At 34.0% G+C, this 27672-nt stretch overlaps 1 protein-coding gene across 3 annotated transcripts in view; it reads right to left on the bottom strand.

The window, feature by feature from the left end:
* The window catches only part of PRMT3 (protein arginine methyltransferase 3), a 118440-nt gene that overhangs the window by 58465 nt on the left and 32303 nt on the right, over positions 1 to 27672 (bottom strand). For all 3 annotated transcript variants that reach the window (XM_069469698.1, XM_069469699.1, XM_069469697.1), the window contains one exon: positions 12088 to 12187. In XM_069469698.1, coding sequence (XP_069325799.1) covers positions 12088 to 12187 — 100 coding nt within the window. The remainder of the gene's footprint in view (positions 1 to 12087; positions 12188 to 27672) is intronic.

Here is a 27672-nt window from a genome sequence, read left to right as displayed (position 1 = left end):
TTTGTCCTTTTCCTCAAACTGCAGAAACTGTCCAATAAGCAAGTATTTAAGGAAAAAGTGAATCATCTCAAGATCTTTCCAGAGGCACACGTAGGCCTTATTCCAGACCTACAGAATCAGTTTCCAAAAATAAGGGTAAAGGATGCATATATAATTCTAAAACAATATTTCCAATCTCTCACTGGTTGAAAAATTCATTAATTATAACCAGATATACTGCTCTTAAAAGTACAACTGAAGTATTAGCTAGCACTTTTACTAAAGAGAAATTTATTACAATATACTAATACATAATAACTGTGTGCTATGGTCTGAATGGGTTCCCCCAAATTTACTGTTACACTTAATCACAAATGTGACAGTATTTGGTGGGGTGGCCCTTAGGAGGTGATTAAGTCACAACAGCAGAGCCTTCATGGATGGAATTAGGGACCTTAACAAAGAATTTGAGGAAGTGGGTTTATTCCCTTCTGACCTTCTGCCATGTGAGGTCACAGCAACAAGGTGCCATCTTGGAAGCAGAGATCAGGCCTCAATAGACACTGAACCTGCTGCAACCTTGATCTTGAACTTGTAGCCTCTACAACTGTGAGAAATAAATTTCTGTTGTTTATAAATTACCCAGTTTCAGGTATTTTGTTACAGCAGCACAAATGGCGCTGCTGACCCACTATAATAAATATGTTAGAAAAAAAATAAAAAGAATATCTTGTTAGATGAAGCAGTAAGCTGGCTTTCACCATAAGAGCATTTGCTAAACCTAGGAAACAAACATGGGGAAAAAGGAGAGCCAAAGTGAAGAATGTAAGAGGAAATTGTCCCAAACAGAGCAGGGACAACCAGATGTATCTACAGAGGAAATGTGAATTTAAAAATCTCACCTGCTGCCACCCCCACCCCAATTCAGTTTAGAACCTTGATGCTGAGTGGTCAAACACTTCCTTCTCAACTCCACCCCACCTCCAATAATGTTTAAGTATTAGTCAAGCCTCATATAAATGTACAATCCTAATTTACATCGCTTCGGTGGCAGGAAAAACCTCAAGCCAATAATTTAAAAGTGATCCTGCAACATACTCTTTGGGAAGACTATGGAAAAATAGGTAACTACTGCTGGTAAGAAATCCAAATGGTACAATCAGAGTATCAAGGAGAATTTGGTAATAACTAGTAATGTTGTCAATGCATTGACCCTTTGATACATCAATCCCACCTCTAGGAATATTAAATGAAATGACATATATACACGGATATTCAATATAATATTTGTAACAGCAAAAGAGGGGATAAAATTCAAATGAGTGTTAATTATATACATTGTAATTATCTATAAAATGGACTATTCCACAGGCATAAAAAGGAACAAGGAATATCTCTATAGAATGATAGAGTGATTTCCAAAATGTCATTTTAAAATGAAAACAGGCAAAATATAGAACAATATATAGAATATGTTAACTTTTACATAAGGGTGAAAATATGAAAATATATGTCTAACATTTTCAAAATAAACCAAAAGCTAAAAAGAAAATGATTATCTATTGACTAAAGGAGAGAACAGGGGAAGGAACAGAATCATGTGATTTTTGCATAATTAAAACAAAATTAAACATGGGGAAAAGAAGCAACCCTCCCCCAAATGGTGGGGGGGAATGAAATAAATCTGGCTGAATGTCAACTTGGTAACATGAGAGAAAATAATGACTTCAAGTGACTTTAAAGCACAGTATTTAAAACACAGTAATTGTACATTTTTCATAAGATGAAACAAATGAAAATGTAAAGAAATCTTAAACTGCATTTAGAACTCATATGAAATCACAAAAGACCCCAGATAGCCAAAGCAATCCTTTGGACACACCCCCCCCCCCAAAAAAAAAAAAAAAAACCCATAACGCTAGAGGCATCATACCACCTGACTTCTAAATAATCTACAAAGCTATAGTAACCAAAACAGCACACATAGAACTGCCATAAAAACAGACACATAGACTAATGGAACAGAACAGAGAACCCAGAAGTAAATCCACATAGTTACAGCCAAATGATTATTGACAAAGGTGCCAAGAACACTCATTAGAGAAGGCATAGCCTCTTCACAAAATGGTGCTGGGAAAACTGGATATCCATATGCAAAGAAAGAAACTAGACCCTATGTCTTATCATATACAAAAATCAACTAAAAATGGATTAAAGATTTAAATGTAATTCTAGAAATTGTGAAACTACTAGAAGAAAACATAGGGGAAACACTTCAGGACATTGGCCTGGGTAAAGATTTTATGGAGAAGCCCTCAAAGGCACAGGCAGCAAAAGCAAAAATAGACAAATGAGATAATAACAAACTAAAAAGCTTCTGCACAGCAACAGAAACAACAGAGAAGAGAACACCTGCAGTGGGAGAAAATATTTGCAAATTATCCAACAAGAGATTAATATCCAGAATATATAAGAAACTCAAAACAACTCAAAAGCAAAAAAAAATCTGATTGAAAAATGGGTAAATGAGCTGAATAGACATCTTGTAGCAGTTCCTGTTTCCTTTGTCTCTGTAACCTAGGGGTGGTAGTTACTTCTGGTTATTACTAATGTCTGGCTGTCTCACTCTCATCTTGGTGATTTCTTGTATCTTTAATCCTTTTTGTACAACCGACTTTCTATTAATACATTAATTTTCCTCCATTTTAAGTAGCCTGTAGTTTCTCTTTTCCTACTTAAAACTAATCGACAGAAAGGGCATCTTTCACTTTGGAGGGCGTTGGTCAGGTATGACCTCTGCCTTTATCAGGAAACATTGTGACACAAACAATACTGAGTCACTGGAGACTAAAACGAAAGGAGCCAGTTGTTTGGAAGCCAAGGTGCTTAGAAGCCCTGAACTAAGGAATATAAACCAGTGTTTCCAGGAAGGGATAATTACGAACTTTCCTCCTTCCTCTCCACAAAGGTGTAACGTAAGCATTTGGATTATCTTACTGTCTGCCTTTCCTTGTAAGCATTAAGTGGAGTTGAAGTCTAGTGATTGTATTAAATGTTCTAGGTGGGGCACTGGACACTATAAGGTACGACAGCCTGTGGCAGTAAACTCTAAATAGCTTTATTTTTACAATGAAGTTTGCAGTTAAGGCTTTAAGAAGGCTTGTGATAAAGTATTTTGAGTCATCTTTGTGCACTGAAAATACAATCAATGGTATCTTCTAAATCCTGTAAATCCCCTTCTTTCTTCAGTGCATCCATAGGATTTCTGACCTGAGAAGTTGGAAAATACTAATTTCATAATTGAACAAAGGGCAGGTATGCTTTCTAAAGTTTACCCAACATTTTTTAGACAACCCTACTCTGGATGAAACAGTGGGCAAGTGGTAAACTAAATAACTATTTTAAATCTCTAGCCACATTTTCACGAACCATCTTTTTCTTTAAACTTAAAATATATTGCATAGAATCCTCTTTTTATGTACAGCATAGTAAGGATGCAAAAATCTAGAATGAAATATTTTTAAGCATACGTTTTTCTCTCTGTTTATAAGTATTTTCAGCAAGGAAAGACAGAAATGGAATATACCCTGCAGAATTTGGCACAGATGTTTCTGATATTATATACACAGCAACAAAAATAAAACTAGCTAAAACGCATCAGTGACTTGGAAGAAAATCTCATAGTGAAGAGCATTCTCTGAAATAATGCTGTATGACCAATGCTACTGATGAGGCAAAATGATACAGAGTAGAAAAACATAGAAAATTCTGAATATAGAGATAAGAATACCTTAACCAATTTACTTATATTTTTCTTTTAGATATGTATACAGTATAATAATAACCTATGTTTAAATAAGTCTAACAGATAAAAAAATATCGTATCATAGTTTAATTGGTATCTTTTTTCTTTAAGTGGTGCATTTGCAGTTGACGACACCTTAGATTCAATGAATGTTAATTTTTCTTAGTATATAAGTTCCTGTAAGAGGTCTCATACATTTTTTTGCTATATTTATTACTAGGTAAATCATCTTTGTGATATCTTAGAATTTCTTTTTGACTGTTGCTTATATGTAGAAATAAAATTTTGAATGCTGAGTTTATACTCAGCAACTTTGCTAAACTTTCTTCATTTTATCCTATGCCTCTCATAACCTGTCCTTCATATTTTATCTATCTCCCTGTGCTGAATTCTGAATATTCTCATAGTCATGTTCCAGTTCACAAATCTTTTCTTCACCTATGTCTAAGCTGCTAATGTTTAAATGTGGATTGTCTTTTGATCTCAACAATTATATTTTTCATTTCTTGAAATTCCTTTTCGAAGAATCCATGTTTTCATTTCTAATAGTCTCTTAAAGATTCTTCTTTGTGATGGAGATGCATCCTTTAATTCTTTAAACATATTTGTAGTTGTTCCATGTTCTCTTCTGACTATTCTAATATCTCTAATAATTGGGGGATCTAAAACCAACATTGGTTCTTTCTGACGATTGTCACAGTGATTCACTTTCTCATGTGTTTCGTGATCTTTGTGAGCTTGTTCTTTCATATTAATGAAAGGAGTACTATGGATTTAAATTGGGAGACTGGAGAAATTTTCTCCCAGAAAAGATTTGTTTCTGCTTCAGCCAGTAGCCACCACCCTAGAGGTGCTGTTATGGAGCTTCTCCTAATAGGCATCCTTACCACTCCAGCCTGCCTCCCTGTTAGGCTCTGCCTGTTAACATGTAGTCCCCAGAAGGTGGTTGTTTTTGCTTTGTTTTGGAAAAAGATTCTCAGAGAGTTTCCTAATGCTTGTGAGACCAATACCATCTAAAAAATATATAAATAAATAAAATGTATGTTCTTCAAGGCTTATGGTTCTGCAATAAGAAGGTACCTTACAGCATCTAGTCACCCTTAATGCTGTGAGCAGAAGTACCAATGTCTTTGTTTTAAATGGTAGATTAATTCTAAAATGTGATAGTTGGGTTTTTCTCTATCGATAACATTATAAAAAAACAATAATACTTATAACTATTTTGTAAAATCACTTGAACATAAAATATAGCTAACTCAGTACTTAGAAGTATTAGCCTCAAATGCAAATATTAAAAAAGAAAAGCTTAACATCAACCATGTAACTTTCTACCTCAAGAAGGTAGAAAAGAGAAGCAAATCAAATTCTAAATAAGTAGAAGGAAATAAAGAGAAAATCAGAAATCAATACCACAAAAAGCAAATATATGATGGAGAAAAATCAACAAAGCCAAAATGTGGGTTCTTTGAAAAGATTAGTCAGTAACAAACCCTTTGCAAAACTGATCAAGATAAATCACATGTAATTTCCTTATTACAGGGACTAGATTAAACCCCAATTTACTTCTGGTCACTTACTTTAATGGGATAGAAGCTTGTATTAATAAAAGTAAGCCTGAAGACTCAATTCCTGAAAGGTCAGTTATGTTCCTAACCTTAAATTGGGTATCCCAAGTAAATATTCTTATATTAGAAAGGGATAAAAAGTGAAAATGGAACAATGTATTACTATTGGAAAATTTATTCACATATGTAATCGCTGAGAGTGGGTCAACAAAGTCATTCATTAGAATTGATCAACGTTTAATTTAACTAATTCCTATCCTAAAATATTCATTTCACTTAATGACTTCAGAGTTCTGCCATCTAAATGTTGCCAATTTGGAGAATCTATTGAAAATATAACATATGAAAGATCTATACTCAAAGAGAAGAAAAATCAAAAGGACGATTATCTTCATCAAGCCTTTTAAGGTAGTTTTAAAAAACACTGTAAGTCACGGATTCTTAAATTTGTCCCTTGAAGTACCTCTAACGGCAAAAGACAATGAATTAGAACTCCTAAGGAATTAGGGAGTATCTTACTAAAAGCAATCCTGTGAAGGTCGAAAAGATATGAAGGCTACTGTTTTATCTTAAAAATTTATGAGAATTTTACATTCCACTGTATGATGCCTTCTCTCTCCCAAATCTTTACATCATATGTAATTTGTTGTTTCTCAAATACATGTTTAGGGGTTCTCTAAATCCAGGTTGCGAATCACAGGCGCAAATTTTATGACAAAGTGATGGAGTTTTCATGCTTACTCAAGGCTTGTGACTCAAATATCTGGCCATAGACAATCTTACGTACAACCACTTTATACTAATGATTTTAATAATTATGACTGAGTCAATTCAGTTTACATATGTAAACCGTTAACAAATGCTTACCTGTCTACAAATGCAAAATGTAAATTTTAGCTTACTTTTACTCTCAAGTAGAAATAAACGATATTACAAAATATTTATAAGCTGTTAGATAATTTTAGAGCTTGAAATAAAAATTAATAAATATTTCATGTTCTCTGAGGGCTTAATTGCAAAATTTTTGTAAGGGCAATGGATTCGTGTTCCTACTTATCCTTTTTATCTTCGTAATTATAACAATTTATAACTTATTGAACAAAATAATTTTTTAAAAGTAATTCAAACAGGATTAAAGCACAACAAACATGTAATATGGCAAAGGGAGTTATGGAGGGCCAAAAAGCAAATTAATCAAATCTGATCAATCACACATGATAGAATGAAACTCTTGGCAAAGACAACTTCCAGAAATTTGAAGGAAGAGATATAAAATATCTAAAATATTACATTTCAAAAGCAAAAATTTACCCATAACACACAATTCTTTCAATATAAACAACTTTCTATAAAGTACTAAATATTTTCATTTAGATTTAGTTTCAAGCATAGAAGAAAAAATAGAGTACATTTACCTAAGATACATTTTACTATACCCTTTACTGTACCTGAAACTTATAAAACAGCCTAAGGTCCATTTTAAGGACTTCTCTAAGGGTTAAATTTTTCCTATGGATACCAAGATCCTACTACTGCAAAACATTCTCCTTGCTAGACCAAGAAATAAAAGTGTGATCTGAATTCTAATTAAAACAAATATCAAGACTAATTGAGGCTGGGGAGTAGTTAAAAGTGCAGACAAGAATAAAGGTAAAGATTATAAAACTGAAATAATTATACATAAGAGGCCTATTCTTATTTTTATTCTCTTTCATTTTATTTTTAATTCAAACATCAGCATATCTACAAAAAAATACTCTTAGGAATCATATTTTTCATTTATTGTTCAAGTACTATAAATATCTCCCTGTTAATATTTATAGTACTCAAAAATAGTACCATGAAATATGTACTTTATATTTTATCTAAAATTATTAGGTACTGTTACTATTGCTTAAAAAGTGTTTACAGGGCAGCAGATTGAGAATTATATAACATATAATACATTTTATAATAATTCAGCTCATGTTAAGAAAAATACTAATATCCCAAACCCCAATAACTCACATATTATCAACTAATTTTCTATTTCTTTGTACAAATTATACGGAGAGTCAACTAGTAAATGCTAGACATGAAAACAGAAGGTTTTCTGTTTTTATAGAGCTATAAAAGGAAGAAACCCCAAGAATTAATATTCTTTACTTCATGTAGATTATCATTTTCAACTTTTATTTACTGATTTACCTAGTCTAGCAGCTCATTTACTAGTTACGGAGTACTTAAAAGTGAGTATAACTTTCAAAACTGAATAGCTAATTACCAAGATCTCATGTTGCAGAAACTGTTCTAAGACATTTGTATGTGTTAACTCATTTAATCCTCACAAAAACCCTATGAAGTAGGTAATACTGTTATCTTCATTTTATAGAGAAGGAAACTGAGGCACAGAGAGGTTGAGTAACATGCCCAGGGTAACAAATGTAGTAAGTGGCAAACAGGGCCAAGAATCCAGGTGGTCTGACTTTGGAGCAGCATTCTTAACCCTGTCATATACTATCCTCCCTGGCTTCATGGGCCGTACAGAAAAATATAAATAAGATCACGTCTGTGGCCAGTAAATTTCTGTCAGAGAAAGTTCTCTTACCATGCACATTCCCTCATGCTAAGCCTTGTGACAGAATCTGGCCATACCAAGGAAATCATGGTTCCCAATCTCAGGAATATAAAGAAGTTAATAATTAATTAAAATGCAATATGGAAAACTATAATAGAAATTTAAAATAAAGTGCAAAGGGTATTCAGGGCAAAGACAGACTATGTATCAAGGCCAGAAAAGGAAAGCTTCATAGATGAGCTCTTGTCTGAGATGAGTCTTAACTAGTTAGTAGGAGGTTTGCCAGACAGAGAAGGTAAAACACTTTAAGAGATAAGGCCATTTGCAAACCCATATTTTGCTCTATTGTCAGTAACTTCCATTAAGGAGCAAACTATTTCTGCCAAAAATATACTAAAAACAAATTAACTATAAAAGGAGGAATAAAAGGCATTAAAACAACAGTATTCTCTGTCATCAAAAAACCCCCAATTTTTACAGTTAATTTTACTTAAGTTTGATTATTGATTTTTGAAAGTGGAAGAAATCCTGCCCTGAAAATATATCTTTTTCTCTAATGGAGCAACAAGAATAAACTGCAAAGAAAAAATGGCAAGAAATATGCAGTTGGGGGGAAGTAGTTCTTGTATTTCTTTATCTTTTTTTTTTTTTTTTGAGACATGGTCTCACTCTGTTGCCAGGGCTAGAGTACCGTGGCCTCATCATAGCTCACCACAACCTCAAATTCCTGGGCTCAAGCAATCCTCCTGCCTCAGCCTCCCGAGTAGCTGGGACTACAGGCATGCGCCACCATGCCCGGCTAATTTTTTATATTTTTTAGTTGTCCAGCTAATTTCTTTCTATTTTTTTGGTAGAGATGGTGTCTCCCTCTTGCTCAGGCTGGTCTGGAACTCCTGAGCTCAAACGATCTGCCCACCTCGGCCTCCCAGAGTGCTAGGATTACAGGCGTGAGCCACCACGCCCAGTCTGTATTTCTTTATCTTGAACCACTGGACATATGAGATTATTTTAGAAAATATTTTAGTAAACAAAATATATAACATATACAATTCTATCTTGTTTAAAAATGTCAGAATAATATATCTATAAGAGAAAAAATATAAGCATTTCTATTATTTAAAGCAGAAAACAGATCAGGAAAGGCCACCCAATCCTCATGGCAGGTGGCTGAAAATGGCCTGGCCTCACTGCCAGACCAAACTAAAGACAACAAAAACACTTCAACATCCAATGGCTTAAAAGGTAACCCATGAAAGACTTTGTTGCCATTTTCTTGGAATGTTGATAAGCCAAACCACAAGCCATATTTTCTAAGTGATAAAGGCTATAAAATCCTGAAAATCTATTTATAATAAAGAGTATTAAATATGAATAAACAATACTCTATCAATGTAAGTGTGGGTATATGTGTGCATGCACTTGCACATACAGATACACCTGGTAAAGATGGGATGAAAAAATTCTTAAATTTCAAGGAGAAATCCAAGAATATTTGAGTAAAGAGAAAATTTTAGTCTCCTTTTGTAAAAAGCAAGGCTAGATAGAAAAATTACAGGGAACTTTAAATAATTTGAATATATATTATGAGTGATCATGACAATGAAACATAAAGTTCACCTAATGTGCAATTTTGCTAATGGTCCTGATGACAGAAAATAACATAGGTGCAAACAAGAATCGTCTCTGGCAATTGTTATCATACATTACCAGGATTTTGTCTATGAACTTGGAACACAGCAACACCAAATGAGAGTCAATTTGGTTTGCTGGGTCAGAATTATGTATGTTATTTTGAACAGTTCTATTAGTCAATCAGAAATAAGAACTCAAAGAACAGCTCTCAAAATAACGACTTCTACTGGCAGAGTAAAATGAAAAAATGAGAACACATACACAGAGGCATAAATATTAAGGTCTTCCAAGGATTAAACTTACATTTATTTAACTGAGAACAATTTTGTCAAAGAGACAAAATGAAAATGTACAGCATGAAGACTATAGTTAGTGATGTATTATATACTGAAAATCTGCTAAGAGTAGATTTTAGGGGCTCTTACTACAAAGGTAGCTATGTGAGATGATGGACATGTTAATTTGTTTAACGCTAGTAACATTTCACTGTGTATAGCAAAATATGTTGTATACCTTAAATATATAAAATAAAAAGAGAAATCTCTTAAATAAAAACAAAAATAAAAATGTAAAATTAAAGGAAAGCCTAAATCTGGAAATCCATTAGTCTAAAAGGCAAGTGATAGTTTGTTTATTAAATAACATGCTATCAGCAATTTCACTTTTAAAATTATATTCCTATCTTTATTTACATTTCAAAATAATGGCAAAATTCATGAATAGCTGCAAACAAAAAACATATTTAGCTTAAGCCATGCAATAGTTAGTGGACCATAGTAGAAAAACACAGATGTGTATCTCTGCAATATATGATGTTTACACTGCTGTACTGGATTACAAATCCATTAAACATCTGTGCCACATTCTGGAGGGTATATTCTATTTCTGTCTTTCCCTGTTGAAAATATTTATAGAGATAAAAACGTATGCTTAAAAATGGTTCATTCTAGATTTTTGCATCCTTACTATGCTGTATGTAAAAAAAAATTAATGACAGGATTCTATGCAATATATTTTAAGTTTAAAAAAAAGATGGTTCATGAAAATGTGACTACAGATTTAAAATAGTCAGTTATTTACCACTTACCCACTGTTTCATTCAGAGTAGGGGTGTCTGAAAAATGTTGGATAAACTTTAGAAAGCATACCTGCCCTTTGGTCAATTATGAAATTCGTATTTTTCAGCTTCTCAGGTCAGAAATCCTAATGGACTAAAGTATAGACATTGGCCTAGGCAAAGAATTTATGAAGAAGACCCCAAAGGCAATCAGAGCAAAAATAAATAAATGGGACCTAGTCAAATTAAAAAGCTTCTGCACAGCCAAGAAAATTATCACGATAGCAAACAACGTACAGAATGGGAGAAAATATTCACATGTTACACATCCAATAAAGGGCTGATGACTAGAATCTATATAGAACTCAGGAAAATCAGCAAGCAAGAAAAAAATCAAACCTATCAAAAAGTGGATAAAGGACATGAACAGAAACTTTTCAAAAGAAGATAGATTAATGGCCAACAAACACATGAAAAAATGCTCAACATCTCTAATCATCAGGGAAATGCAAATCAAAACCACAATGAGATATCACTTATCTCCAGTGAAAATGGACTTTATTACAAAATCCCAAAATAATAAATGTTGGCATGGATGCAGAGAGATAGGAACACTAATACACTGCTGGTGGGACTGCAAACTAGTGCAACCTCTGTGGAAAGTAATATGGAGATACCTCAGAGAGCTACAAGTAGAACTAACATTTGACCCAGCAATCCTATTTCTGGATATCTACTCAAAAGAACAAAAAACATTCTCTAAAAAAGACATCTGCACTAGAATGTTTATAGCAGCACAATTCAAAATTGCAAAGATGTGGAAACAACCCAAGTGCCCATCAATACATGAGTGGATTAATAAAATGTGGTATATGTATATCATGGAGTTCTATTCAGCCACAAAAAACAACGGAGATCTAGCACCTCTTGTATCATCCTTGATAGAGCTGGAGCCTATTCTACCAAGTGAAGTATCACAAGAATAGAAAAACAAGCACCATATGTACTCACCATCAAATTGGTATTAACTGACTTAACTGACCAACACTTAAGTGCACATATAGTAACATTCTTCGGGTGTTGAGCAGGTGGGAGTGGGGAGGAAGGGAAGGGTATATTCACACCTAATGGGTACAGTATGCACCATCTGGGGGATGGACATGCTTGAAGCTCTGACTCGGGTGGGGCAAAGGCAATATACGTAATCTAACCATTTGTACCCCCGTATTATACTGAAATAAAAAAATAAAAGATAAAAAAAGTAAAGGTAAAAGAGAATTTATCTTTCTTAAGAGTATGAATAGCCAATAAATAAGTGCCATTTCAGAATAAACTGCCACCATAAAAAGATTGTAGCTATTTTTAAAATAATGTTACCATTCTGTCATTTATAAAATAGAATTAAATGCAGAAAAATCGCTATCTTGTTCATTACCATAATATTGTTTTTTCATTTTAGCAATGAAAGGAGTTTTTTTCTGTAAATACTCACCATCCACTCAGATATAATAACATCCACTTTTTCTACAGGAAGATGAACTTCTTCAATCTTTCCTTTAATTAGTATAATAGTATCTTCAAGTTTATTTAGTCTGAAAATCACCATAATGAATTAGATTAGTATGTTAAACAGATTCTCAAAGCTACTCAAATTATATCATTTTTTGCCAACTATTCATATTTTTTTGTGGAATACAACAGTATGTTCAAAGTTTGTTTATCCCCAGGGCATTATAATTATTTATGGTTACTCTATGAATGCCCAAGAATGTTTCTGATTAAAATGGCAATACGCTGAACCAATATTTAAAACTTTAACTTGAAAAGAAATCTGAATTTTATCAATAATACGTGTCAACGAAGTTACTGTGTCTTTAAAAAAAACAAACAAACGGGGGATGGGGTGTGAGGACAGACAGACCAGACATACATACAACAAAAGCATGGTTTAAAGGGAAGTAGTGTGTCATAGGAGTGAAAGAATTTGAAGCCAGAAGCCCTTACTTTAAACCCTAGGTCCTCTAGCACTTATCAGCTGTGTGATCTTCACTAAATTTTTAAATAATTTCGCTGAACCTGTATGTTCATGTGTAACAGACAATGATAATACCTGCCCTATTCACTTCACAGGCTATTATAAAGATCAAATATTTGTGAAAGCTGTCTATACATCTCAAGCAATATATAACGCTAATGACATTATCAGTAACAAAATACTATATATTATATAAAACTTGAAATCCTACCCTGAGAAAAAAGTATTTAACCTTGACCAATGGCATTCATTAGATATTTTTATATAGTTATGTCTATATAATCATAAGATTAGCATGTATTTTCAACTTCCCCTTCTGTTTGAAACAAGAGGGTTAAAGAGACAATTTCAGAAAAGTGAAAGCAAGGTGCTGGTTAAGCTTATATTTAATTAGATTAATAATTTCTCAATCCTCAGACATTGTACATTTTAATTAATTACAAAGGATTTTTTCTACATTAAAGGAGAAATCCTCCCCTCCAACTTCATCAAGGTATTATTTACATACAATTGAATGCATTCATTTTACGGTTAAACTCTGTTGAATTCTGAAAAACAGATACTTGGGTGACCAACATAGTCAATATATAGAAAACTTCCTTCTCCCCCAAAAGATTCATCTGTGCCCATTCCCAGAAAATCCTCCATCCACAGGCAACTACTGATTTTCTTTCTTTTACTATGTACTAGATTTGTATTTTGTAGAGTTTCATATTAACAAAATCATATTAAATGTACCCTCTTGTGCGTAGTATCATTCGATAAGCATGATACTTTTTAGATTCCTGTTTTTGTGTGTGTATATCAATAATTTGTTCCCTGTTATTGCTGAGTAGTATTCTACTGCATGATAAACCACAATTTTATTTATCTACTCACCTGTGGATGGAATTCTGGATTGTTTCTAGCTTTGGGCAGTAATGAATAATGCTGCTATATGCATAAGCAGAATTGCTCTATCAAATGCTATATATCTGCTTTTTTTTAAAGAAACTGACAATTCATTTTACAAAGTGAATACACAGTTTTACATTCCTGCCAGTAATGTATGTGCATTCCTGTTGCTTCACATCCTTGTCAATGTTTAGTGTTGTTGATTTTTTAAATTTTAATTGTGTAGCAAGATTTCACTGTGGTTCATAAATTGCATTTTCCTAATGGTCAAGTATTTTTTATGTGCTTATTGCCATATTCCTGTACCTTTTGTTCAAATCTTTTGCCCATTTAAAAAAAATCAGCTCAGTGTATTCTTATTATTGAATTGAAACAGTTCTGCATATATTCTGAACAAAAACCCTGTCAAATTTATGTACAGTGAGTATTTTTTTACCACATTGTGGCCTGGTCTTTCACTTTTTTTATGGAGTTTTAAAGAACTAAAGTTTTTAATTTTGATGAAGACCAATTTATCACTCAAAATTTTCTTTTACAGTTCATGCTTTTGGTGATGTACCTAAGAAATCTTTGCCTACATCAAATATTTTCACCTATCTTTTCTTCTAAAGTATTTTTAGTTTCCATTTTGAGTTCATTTTTCTACATGGTATCGTGCTCATTTTTTCCTCCATGTCAGTATCTATTGACATAGTGTTAGTTAAATTGTGATGAAAAGACTATCACTGGTGATAGTTTCAACTTTGTTAGGAACTATCATTAACCTATGGAATTACTTTGGCATCTTTGTCAAAAACAACTATGTATGTGTGGTTTATTTCTGGATTTTCAATTCTGCCCCAGGATTTAGATGTATATCTTTATGCCAGTACACTTTCTTGATTAGTATAGTTTTGAATTAAGTCATGAAATCTGGTCGTATTATCTTTCAAATTTATTCTCCTTTTTAAAAATCCTTTTGGCTATTCTAGGTGATCTATATTCCCACATCAATTTTAGAATAAGCTCCTGGTGATGTTTCACACTTTCCAGTGTTCATGTCTTACACATATTTTGTAAAATTTATCCCTAATATTTGATGGTTTTGCATGTATTATAAATGTTATATATTTTTAATTGCATTTTTAAACTTATAATTGTACATATTTATGGGGTACAATATTTTTCAATGCATATATAATAGTATATACTTTTTAAGTTTCAGTTTCTAGTTGTTTGTGGCTACTTATAGAAATATAACTGATTTTCATATTTTGACCTTGAAGCCCATTTGGCTGTGATCAAGGTTTTGGTTTTAGCTGTTTTAATGGCTATTTTATAGATTCCTTAGGATTTTACATGTACATGATGACATCATTTGGGAGTTATGACAGTTTTACTGCTTCCTTCAAATCTGTTTATTTTTTATTTCCTTTCCCTGGTTTATTGAACTTGTTAGATCCTCCAGCACAAGATTAAGTAGAAGTGGTGAGAGTAAACATCCTGGTTTTGTTCCTGATTTTAGGGGGAGAGCATTCATCAATTACTATTAAACATGACACTACCTGTAGGTTTTTTTTATAGGTGTTCTTTATCAGGAGAGAAAGTTTCCTTCTTTCCTAGTTTGCTGAGAGTTTTATTTTTGAATGAGTTTTCAATTTTGACAAATAGTTGATTATATGGTTTTCTTTTTTTATTCTGTCAATTTGGTGAATTAGATTGATTTTTTGAATGTTAAGCCTCGCTTACCTTCCCTAGGATAAACCCCACTTAGTCATAGTTTATTATCTTTTTTACATAATGTTGTATTCAAGTTGCCCATGTTTTGTTAATGTTTCCATCCATGTTCATGAGGGACATTGGTCTGTATTTTACTTTCCCTGGAATATCTTTGTTTGATTTTAGTATCACTGGCCTTATAAAGTGTGTTGGAAAGGGTTCTGTTGTGTTTAATATTTTCTTTAAAAGGAGTATTATTTCTTCATTAAATGCTGGCAATTTATTACCTGAGCTCACAGCTTAATTTGTGGGAAGGTTTTTATATATATATATATATATATATATATATATATATTTTTTTTTTTTTTTTGAGACAGAGTCTCACTCTGTTGCCCAGGCTAGAGTGCCATGGCATCAGCCTAGCTCACAGCAACCTCAAACACCTGGGTTCAAGCCAGCCTCCTGCCTCAGCCTCCCAAGTAGCTGGGACTATAGGCATGCACCACCATGCCCAGCTAATTTTTCATATATATATTTTTAGTTGTCCATATAATTTCTTTCTATTTTTAGTAGGGACAGGGTCTCACTCTTGGCTCAGGCTGGTCTCGAACTCCTGACCTCGAGCAATCCTCCCGCCTCGGCCTCCCAGAGTGCTAGGATTACAGGCGTGAGCCACCGCACCCCATCTGTGGGAAGGTTTATATTTACCAACTCATTTTCTTTACTAGATCTAGGTATTCATATTTTTTAGTTCTTTCTGAATCAGTTTTGATAACTTCTGCTTTTCAGGGCATTTTACCATTTCACCTAAATTGTCATATTAATTAGCATAAAGGTATTCATAATATTCCTTTCTTATACTTTTTGTCTGTATGGTCTGTAGTGATGTCCCCTTTCACTTTTAATACTGATAATTTCTATCTTCTTTTTCTTTCTTAATAAGTCTATTTAAGGTTTATCAATTTTATTATTTTTTAAAAGAAACAACTATGTTTTCATTCATTTTCTCTATTGTTTATATTTCATATTCCATTAATTCCTGCTATTACCTTTATTTCCTTTCTTCTACTTACTTGGGTATGTTTTGCTTTTCTTTCTCTAGCATCTTAAGATGAAAGCTTAGATCACAGATTTTAAATATTTGTTCTTTTATAATGTAATCATTTAAAGCTTTTAATTTCCTTCTGTGCACAGCTTTCACTGCATGGCACAAATTTTGATACACTGTGCATTTAATTCAGTTCAAACTATTTTCTAAATTTGTTTCCCTTGTGATTTCTTCTTTGACCCATGGGCTATTTAGAAGTGTTCTGTTTAACTGTCAATTATTTTGGGATATACTAGATATTTTTCTGTTATTGATTTATAATTTCAGTGTGGCCCTGAAGCTTGGTAAGATTTAAATCCTTGTAAATTTATTGAGATTTCTTTTATTGCTCTACATATAATCTTGATGAATGTTCTATGTGCACCTAAAAAGAACATGATTTTGATGTCTTTGGGTGTAGTGTCATATAAATGTCAATTTGGTCAAGCTGTTAGTGTGTTTAGGTCTTCTGTATTCCTGTTCATTTTATATGCACTTGTTCTATCAGTTATTGAAGGAGGAATACTGATATTTCCTACCATGATTATAATTTATTTTCCCTTTCATCTCTGACAGTTTTTGCTTCATGTATTTTGAAGGTTTTAATAGATAAATATAGGTTTGGTATTATATATTCTTGGTTATTTGATATCTTTATCTTTATGAAATATTCTTTATTCCTAATATTAATAGCTTTTATAGTTTGTATGATATTAATATGGTCACTCTAGCTTTTTTAACAATCCATGTTTCCATGACATATTTCCCCCCATTCTTTTACTTTTAATCTATGGTATTTTTATAATTAAGCTAGATTTCTTGAATATAGAAAAGAGCTAGGTCTTACTTTTTATCCATTCTGAAAATACTGTCTTTTAACTGAGTATTTAGATCAGGAATTGAAAAATTATGGCCCACTAACCTACAACCCATTTTTTATACAGCCAGAATCTAAAGAGAGTCAAAGAAGAAGAAAAAGCAGCAGCAGTGACAGAGACTGCAGGTGACTCTCAAAGCCAAAAATATCTACTATCTGACCATTTACAGAAAAAGTTTGCCAACCCCTGCTTTGGACCACTACAGAAGCACAGCTAAGAGAAGAAAGAATGCAGTGAGAAGATCTAACATAGAATTAAATGGGGTACTAGAAGGAAAGAATAGAGCAAATATTTAAGGACATAAAGGAAGAAAATTTTCTGGAACTGATAAAAAGCTTTCAACTACAAACACAAATAATCCAATGAATTTCTCAAGACTGAATCTTTTAAAAAACTATACATTATAATAAAACTTCAGAAAATCAAAGACATAAAATCTTCAAGACAGACAGACTACCTTCAGTGGAATAACAGTTGTTCTGACGGGTGACCTCTCAATAGCAACAATCAAAGCCATAAGATAGTAGAATATTATGAATGAACTAGAATAGGAGTGGGCAAACTTTTTCTTAAATTGCTAAATTATAAATATTTTAGACTTGTAGGACACATGGTTTCTGTGGCAATCATTCAACTTTTATTGCTGTGTGAAAGCAGCAATAGACAATATGTAAACAAAAAGACATTGCTGTGTCCCAACTTTACTTACAAAAACAGGTGTCTGGAGCACAAGCTGACGTTTACTGATCCCTATACTAGAATAGTATCACTGCTAACTTAGAATTCTCTATGCAGACAAAAATACCTCTAAGAATACAGGCAAAATATATATTCAGACCAACAAATACCATTTTGCTTGGCTACAGCCATCAATGTACAACGAAGGAAATGTTAAAAAATTAGTTCAGGAAGAAGGAAAATGACCACAGATGGTCAGGGAACTAGGAAGGAATGAGAAAAGAGAATGGATATATGTGGGTGAGTGAATATGTAAGATCAGATTGACAAATTTAACTCCCATGAACTGGAGATCTTTACTCAAGCTTTACAAATAATTTTAAATATATAGGCAATCAAGTGGTCCAGACTAAGGAGATTTGGGACATTAAAGGCAGCTGCTTTGGTCTTTCCTTCCATGTATCAGACACATACTCTCTGGCCCAGAGTAGAAGAGGTATTCAAGTGAGGTATCTGGGTTATTAATTCATACGGTAAGGAGCCCTCCTCTATGTACCAGATAACTTCCTACTACTTTTGAATCTCTTGATTGCCTATACCTTTGTTTGAAATTATCAATAAAGCTTAATACTAGGTAGTAGTTTCTCTGGGTAAAATTAGGTAATTAGGTCACATGAGTCTGACTTGAAAATGTTAGCTCAGAATGATGCCGTGAGCAGGACTCTCTTACAGACCCACGATTGACAAAAGGCTAAGGCACTTTTTTATCCAGAAAAGGAAGGGAATAAAAAATAGGATGAGGATCTAATCCTAGGATGGTTGCCTACTCATCCTTGGTACCAAATGGCAGGACTTAGAGAAACTGGCTAGTGGACTGCTAGAGAACAGCAGGCAGAGGGGAAGATAGCGAAAAATCCCATTTTCTGTTACTAGTGTTTCTAATAAATGGCAGTCCTTTCAAAGAAGGAATAATAGCAAGAGAAAAAGCTATAAGAACAGTTTTTCCTCTCACTGAAAAGCCTTCTTGTGCTTTTATGGCTACCTGGAAATATGAAGTATTCACTAGGAAAGTAATGAACTTAAATTAAAGCTGTGAGCTACCACAAAGATGATACAGTTAGCTGGAGGACAAGTTTAAAAGACTACTAAGTTATGAAAGTGTTTGGTGTAAGAGACATTTTACAGAGAAATACCAGGAAAGCCTGGTGAGTCACTACTGGCATAAATTTTCAGAACTAACAATCAGGGGGATACATCGCTTATGTTACATACTACTGAGTAGACAGGATAACTTGAGTTGATGATGGATCCCAAGGGTTGTAAATGGATTTTTCCAGGTGCTATGGCAACTAATCTGCTATAGTGAGTAAAAGCACAGTTGCAGTATACCTAGCCCAAGAGGGGTAACTGTCATATTCTCTTCCTCACTTAAAAATGAAATTAATGCTTCTGAAGCAGCAGGCATGCTAGCAGTACAAGTGAACCTAGACTGCCTTTAGGATAACAATATAATTTAATACTATTCACACAAGAATTTGATATATGTGAAAATTAGTGACTCCCCATTCTTGAGTACTTTACGTGATCTTGCTATTAGGAAGTCCAGAGAATATTCAGGAGGCAGTGTCCCATTGACTGGCTCAGTTACCAAGCATGAAGCTTCACACAGCTTTTGAAACATAAAAGGTGGCCCAGGTGTGGTGGCTCATATCTGTAACCCTAGCACTTTGGGAGGCCGAGGCAGGAGAATTGCTTGAGGCCTGCAGTTCAAGACCAGCCTGGGCAAAAGGAAGACCCCATTTTTAGAAAAAAATCAAAAAATCAGCTGGGTGTGGTGGAGTGCACCTGTAGTCCTAGCTACTTGTAAGGTTGAGGCAGGAGGATGGCTTGAGCCCAGGAGTTTGAGGTTGCAGTGAGCTATGATGATGCCACTGCACTCTGGTCCGGGCAACAGAGTGAAACTTTGTTTCAAAAAGAAAAACAAACAAACAAACAAACAACAACAACAAAAAAAAAAACAGAAAAAAAAAGAAAAAAAGACAACGGAATCAACAGAAAGAAAGAAAAGACAGGGTGAGAAGATAATAACCAGCTCACTGAGAGGGTCTTTTATGAAGGAATCATTAACAAGCTTTGTAGAGGATAGTTCAAATCCTGGTCATTAGGGTTTTCACAGGCTATTCTTTGTACAAATGATTGCACAAAACAATAAAATGAAAGATAGGTGAGAAATATATAGCAATGAGATACTGATCAAGGTCAGAAGGTAGACTGAAGAGGAAGAAATTAAAACAGCTGACCCATGATTCAGGAGGATGTTTACTGGGGGATATTCATCCCCACGGTGAATTTTCCATTTAAAGTGACTTAATGTCCTTGCATAGTCTGGAAAGAGGTTAAAAATACTAACAATAAACTTTGATATATTTTAATTTTCAATGTCTAAGTGTTGTGTGTTCCTTATAGAAACAATTGATTTTTGTATATTCATTATTCAGCACTTTGATACTTTTATTATTGTAGTAACTTATAGTTTCTTTCTAACATCTGTATTCATAAACATCATAAAAACAGTTTTGTTTCTTCATTTCTAATTCTTACACCTTTCTTTTTATGACCTTGCTGCACTGGCAAGGATCTCCTTTATAGTGCTGGACAGACAAGGTGATGGGAGGTACACTTGTCCTGTTCCTGACCTTAAAGAGAATGCTTTCAATACTTCATCAAGATGTTGGCTGGAGGTTTTGTTTTCAATATATCATGTTAGGACATTACTTTCTAGCTCTAGTTTGCTAAGAGTTTTAAATACATAGATATATCAAATGGATATTGAATTTTTTCAAACTTTTTTCCTGCATATCTTGAGACGATCTCAATAGATTTTCTGATTGATTTTTCTCATATTTAACCAACTCTGCATTCCTGGGATAAACTATACCTTCCAATATACTGCTCAATTAGTTTTCTAGTATTTTGATAAGGATTCTTGCATATGTTCATAAATGAGTGACCTGTGACTTTCTATTCTGCCTTGGTGGGGTTTTGGTATAAACGTTATACACTGGCCTCATGTACTGATACTGCCTTCATGTGCTGATGCTTGATTCTTGACAAAAATGACAATGTAAGTAGAAAGAAAAGAATAAACTTTACAATAAGCGGGACCAGGAAAACTGGGTCATCTAAATAGGAAAAAAAAAAAAAAAGGAACAAAATTGTACCACTACTTCACACCATATACAAAAATCAATGCCTAGTGGATTACAGACCTAAATGTAAAAAGCACAATCATAAAGCATTTACAAGAGAATATATACTCCATAATCTCACGGAAGGTAAAGATTTCTTACTCAACTCACAAATAGTGGCAAGTATAACTAAGAGAGTTGCTACATGAAAATTGAGAATTTCAATTCATCAAAAGACAAGGAAGAATGAGAGAAGATTTCTGCATTACATAAATCCTATAAATAGCTCAAAAATCCAAAATATACAGATTGCCTAAAAATACGTAAGACACAACTCAAAAGAAGCCCGAGCAAAAGATATAAACAGATATTGCCCAGAAAAGGAAATGCAAATGGCCAATAATCACATGAAAAGGTGCTCAGTCTCATTAGCAATCACAGAAACAAAAATTAAAATTGCAGTGAGGGCCAGACATGGTGGCTCAAGCCTATAATCCCAGAGACTTGGGAGGCTGAAGTGGGAGGATTATTTAAGCCCAAGAGTTCAATACCAGCCTGGGCAGCATAGTGAGACTCCATCTCTAAAACAATGAAAAAAATTAGCTAGGCATGGTGGTGCACATCTGTAGTCCCAGCTACTCAGGAAGGTGAGACAGGAGGATTACTTGAGCCCACAAGTTCCAGGCAACAGTGAGTTAAGATCATGCCACTGCACTCCAGCCTGGGCAATACAGCAAGACCCCATCTCTAAAAAAAATAAAAATAAAAAAAAAAATTGCACTACTGCTACACAACTGATTGGAAAAAATTCTAAAAGGTGGATAATACCAACCAGAACTGTTATATATTATTTGGTATTAAGTATAAATTGGTATAACCACTTTAGAAAATAGTCCGGCAGTATCTAAGAAATTCAAAGTCATGTATACCCTAAAGAATGCAAACTTACTTGGAAGCATATTCCCCACAGATGTGTGCACCAGGGCACATGTACAAAATAACAGAAATTTTCATAACAGCCAATCTGACTGAGAAAAAGCAGTGGATAGGGCTAGGTTTCTGCAGTGGTGGCAATGTTCTATCTCTTGCCCTGGATGATGGTTACTATTAATACATGTTTAATTTCATTTGTTATTCATGCATACTTATTGAATATGCTTATTTATATTTTATGTACTTATTTTGTATATACATTGTATTTCATACAAAAAGTTAAAAAGTGCTTATAGCATATTTGGGTTTTTACAAAGGGGTATTTAATTAAATTCTTTCTGATGAAATAGTTGCTTGCTATTTACTGAAATACTTATGAAGGCTTTAACAATTACAAACACTTGAAAGAAGACAAAAGCTTTTTCTCTTTTCTCTTAAAAGAAAAATGTTCCCATTGCTTAGAAATATCTTCAGTATGGTTATGCTAAAACAAGATCTGTGTTCTGTAAGAGGCCATCTGCTCAGGCTATTTACTGTCTGCTACAAGTCATAATCCTATTTGCATCAGTAATTACTTGTTGTTCAAATATGAATATAACAGAAAAGATTATGATTTCAGGGAATACACAGGAAAAAAGACAAAGACCCATAATTCCCAGTACTTTTGTATTAAAACAGCTCAATACAGATGTCGTCCACACAGATAACCTCTTTCATGAGACTGTTAAACTTAATCACCACCTGATTTTCCATTCATGAAAAAAAAAACTATACATTTTACTTAGTTTTGTCAAGTGGTTTCTCATTTAAACCTTACTTTAGCATAAACCAAATAAATCTTATCTGTGGAAACACCTGCTGAAAAAACAGCATGGTTTTAATGTAAAGAAATATGACATTGTAATATCATAAAAAGGGTATTTTAAATAATTCTCTTAACCCAATAAACACTGAATTATCAACTTTTTCCGAGTGGAAATTTTGTTAGAACAACACACACTTTCCTATCTAATTTCCTATCTTAAAAGTAGCAATTTAACTTTTATTTCATGATACAGGGACATCATCATGATTAATTACCTTGTACTGGGCATACAGAGATAAAAGACACTGTCTTTTATAGTCTAAGGAAGACAGAACAGTAAACACCACAGGGCACTACAGGAGCTCATGTGATGAATCCTTATCTAAGTAAATGAGATCTGAGCTTAGCCAGGAAAAGACAGAGCATCCACAAAGATGTATATAGGTATGGGAGTAGGGGAGGGTCACGTATATGGGTGCACAATTGCCTCTGTGTGTGTGTGTGTAGGTCAAGATAAACCAGGCTGTGTGTGTAACAGTGTGAAAGAGAGAGAGAGAGAAGAGGGAGGGAGACACACAGAAAAGAGAAAAATGGCAAATTTAAAGAAGTATAAATAGCGTTGTGTGATTAGAGCAACAAGAGATAGTATACAGTGACAAATTTGGGAGGTATTTAGAGGTGATGCTGAAGAGTTTAGATTTTATTTAAAGGCAACGAAGAGTCACTTCAGGATCTTTAGAATAAGAAAGATGGGATCACATTTTTAATCTACTTTGGCCCAGTGTGATTTAGATTAAAAAAGAAGTGGTCCATGTTCTAAGGAAGAACACAGTAGTAGAGAGCTAGACAAGCAGACAGCATTAAGTACGACGGGAGTTCATACAGTGAACACCTAATCAAGTAGCATTTAAAGTTGGTGACAAAACAATTCTAAAGTTAGTATTTTTTTTTAAAAGCATATGGGAGAGAGGGAAAGAATGACCTAATAGATATAAATAGATATAAGGTGTAACATTACTTTGTTTTCAGTTCAATGTCATCCAAATATTTCTCTTCTGTTCCCTAAACACAGTGAAATGACAATAAAATAATACAAAATGTAATAAATTGACAAATACACAGAGATTTTAGAAGTGGATTTTGAAGAGCCAAAGATTGTGATAACTTAGTGAGAGGAAGAAAGGGAATGAAATCATACTGGCAAACCTGAGAAGGAGGACCAGCGCTCGGTGCACACCTCAGAGCAGATCACAGTGTCGGCAGGAGCCATCCTGCACAATGCAACCCCCTGGAATCAGGGGGTATATGAAGTAGGCATGACAAAGGGACTAAAAAATTATTGGAATAATTGTGCCCTGACCAGGTCTCCCATTTCTCCCCTCAGAGAGAAAACCCATACCGGTTACACCTTCATTAAAGAATCTAGTCCTCCATTCATAAATGTAAGCAAAAAGCAAAGATCCTTAACCGTATGAAGCAATGGGGCAGATGTACACAAGTCCCATGAAAAATAAAGACTACCAGACAGGTACAGGGCCCAGAGTTGGGACCATGACAAGGTTATTCCATTAGCTGCTCTCCCCCAAATGTATCATTTGTATTTACAGGTGGGTAGTTGTAGAATTACTAACACTGAGGACACTTATTGCTTGAAATTAGCAATAACTTAGCTCCCAATACAGTGAAGAAAGTAATGAAAAGAATCATTTGGATTCAAGCAGAGACAATGAGTTTTCAGGTTTTGGTGATAATGTACCTGGCTTTGAACATATGAGGTCCTGGGTCTTGAAAATTGATTAATTAATCCATTCCTTCATTGAATAAGAATTTACATTGAATGCCTACTATATGCCAGACACCCTTCCAGGTAGTTGGGACACATCAGGGAACAAAAAGAGAAAAATCCCTTCCTAACCTTAGGGAGCCAATATTCTATTAAACAGTAAAGCTATCATTTCTATGGATTTCATCTCCTATGACCTAAGGCTTTTAGAATGGGCAAGAAACTACTAAAATGTTGATAATGATCTCTGACAGCAGGATCATAGGTAATTTTTAGTTTCTTCTTTATCTTCTGTCTTCCCAACACAAAAACATCTTTTTTCCCCTTCCTTCCTTTTTTATTTAAATGAGAGGAGAACTGGGCGGACAAACCAGTCTGGCTGCACTACAGAGAATGGATGACAGAGAGTGGCAGGAGACAATGACAAAGTACAATCATTGGGCCAGTTAAGTGCAGATTCATTAATTCAGGTAAAGGATATAAGAATGTAAATTAAGGCATGAGAAAAATCAAGAAGAGAAGAGGGACAAATTTGAGAAACATTAATGTTACTCAGTTAACAGGACTCTGTCTCCACCAAGTATATTACATAAAGGAGAAAGAAAGGTAGAGTATGAATCCCAAGTTCACAATTTGGACCTGATAAGAAAAGAGTTAATGCAGCAGGTCTGTTCTATTCTACTCAGTTCTCACTTAATCTCTGTAGCCACGGCCATGATTCTTGATCAAATTCTAAGAACAGAACTCCCAGAACATTCACAGAGTTACTGGGTAATGTGTTATTCTATTTACCTGAAGCAGTAGGTCAAGATAAACCAGGTTGACAGCATGTTTACAGTAAACATGGAGATTCACAATACATATCTGTTAACCTGATTTGGATGTGTACCATGGCAAGTATATGCCTGCATGACCACCTCTCCTTGAGAACTACGGACTCTAAAAGTCAAGCAAATTTCCATGGGTAGAGTTATCTCACATGTGTCCCTAAGGTTCAAAGCTGGGAAGAAAATGTGTGTTACGTGACTCTTGTGGAGAAAGGATGACTTGGAAGTCTGCATGTGACCTCTTCACCTATGGATATCTTTTTTCTGTTGTTCCCGCACTGTATACCCTTTGCTGTAATAAATCTTAGCCATGAGTACAGCCATTAGTTATGTGAGCTCTTCCTGAATACCACTGAACTAAGGGGTGGTCATGAGACGCCCCCTCAAGACAGAACCATCGAGCAGACAGGAAATGAAGGGGTCTTTGGGGTATAACAGGAGAGGAAATAAATTTAGTTTCCTTTTAAGGTATCTTTATCACCTTTCATGGTTTTCCTCAGAATTCTATGGCTTTTGGGCAGCAAAATATTTTACCATTTTAGTCTCATCAGTAGTTCAAAATTCTTTTCAGCTTTAACTCCCACCTCTACATTATTCCTATTAAATTTAGAAACAATATATGAAGTATTCCTTATTGCAAGAATTTCTGCTGGTGTACTTTGTAATCCTGTTGCAAATCTTACATATATCGTTACTATGTTTAAAATCATTATCTTAAGACACTTTAGTTCTACTCAAAAAACCTTTACTAAGCATTTACCATGTATCAGACACTTGGCTAGGTGTAAGGGATAAAAAGATAAAGCTCCTGTCCTACAGTCTAGAGAAGGACACTTACATAAACATGACAACAAATCAAAATATTCTCTAGGCTTTTCTAATGTTTTCTTTCTAATGGTATTCCAGACACAGGCAATATAAAAGATTGCATCTTTAATGTCATACTAAGATTGAAAGTACTGCACTGTGGCCCCACATGATGGATCAACCTTCTCATGAAAACTCCTCTGCAATAACATTCAGAAGTCTGACTAATGAGCTATTTCATGGCTGAGTCAATGAGAAACCAAAGGCAGCAAGAGTAATGGTAAAAATATTACCAGAATCTACCTCTGCTTCCCGAGGGTAAACATTATACAATTGCCTGGCAACTGAATAGCTTTGCTATCCTTAGGTAAGTTTTTGTTTCTGAAATGATCATTTACTGCAGAGTTCAAAGTGTAATAGCATGAATAAGAAACAATTTCTCATTCCCTTATATATATCACTTTCAGTTCTATTTGCCCCTACTAATATTACATCTTAGAAAATCTATATTCTACTTTATTCATGTCTGCAACTTCAGAAGAGCCAGGCTAATCTTCTTAAACCCTAATATACTATCATTTTACATTAACAACCAAAACTTATCCCATTCTAAACTTGTCTCTTTAAAAATGTTAAATCACTTCTTTAAAGAAAAAAGAAATAATTATATTATCGTTATTTTGAACACAATTCAAGTACTATTTGCTTACATATATTTAAAAGACTAAAGGGTCATATATTTAAAAATATTCATCTTTTAGAATTTAAACTGTCTTTTATAGATGTAAGCTTGTGCAGTTCAACAGGAGAAATTCTGCTGTACACAGACTTCTGACAGACAAAGAGGCCTCAGAAAACCTCAAGCCAACTTATGGCCCACCAACCAGAAGAACTGTTTTCACAGCCTGATGATAATTATAGAAAACTCCAACACGCAAAAGACAAGTGTAAAAGAAATCAAGAGTAGAGTTCAAGAGGGGCGAGTGAGTACAGAATAAGACTGACTGAAGCTTGCCGTTTTGTGGTATAAGATAACAGAGATTATGAAATAGAAAGAATACAAAAAAGGGAACATTTTGATAGGCTAGCTGCAATAAGCAATCATTACAGAAAAATCACCACCCAAATGCAAAGTATGAGGCATTGATGCCAAGCCAAACATACCACCCTACTAATAATTAACATAATTGTAATTACTACTGACATTTAGTAAGCAGTTACATTCCAGAGACAGATACTATCAACCTCATTTTATAAACTAAGGCTTAAAGAAGTTAAGTAAGTTGCCCATTATTATAAAGCTAACTGTGAAAGAACCAAAATTAGAACTCAAGTCATATGATTCTAGATGCTGAGATGAGTATGCTATATTGGCTTTTCAACTGGTTAGATAATGAGTCAGTAGATTGTGGGGATATTAATAATAAACTGTTACCTGCACATACTTTTAGAGGTACATTCACA

Source organism: Eulemur rufifrons, chromosome 6 (genome assembly GCF_041146395.1).
Source record: "Eulemur rufifrons isolate Redbay chromosome 6, OSU_ERuf_1, whole genome shotgun sequence".
In the NCBI taxonomy this organism is placed as follows: domain Eukaryota; kingdom Metazoa; phylum Chordata; class Mammalia; order Primates; family Lemuridae; genus Eulemur; species Eulemur rufifrons.
The sequence above is the reverse complement of the archived record's forward strand: the minus strand, read 5'-3'. Positions and strand labels throughout refer to the sequence as shown.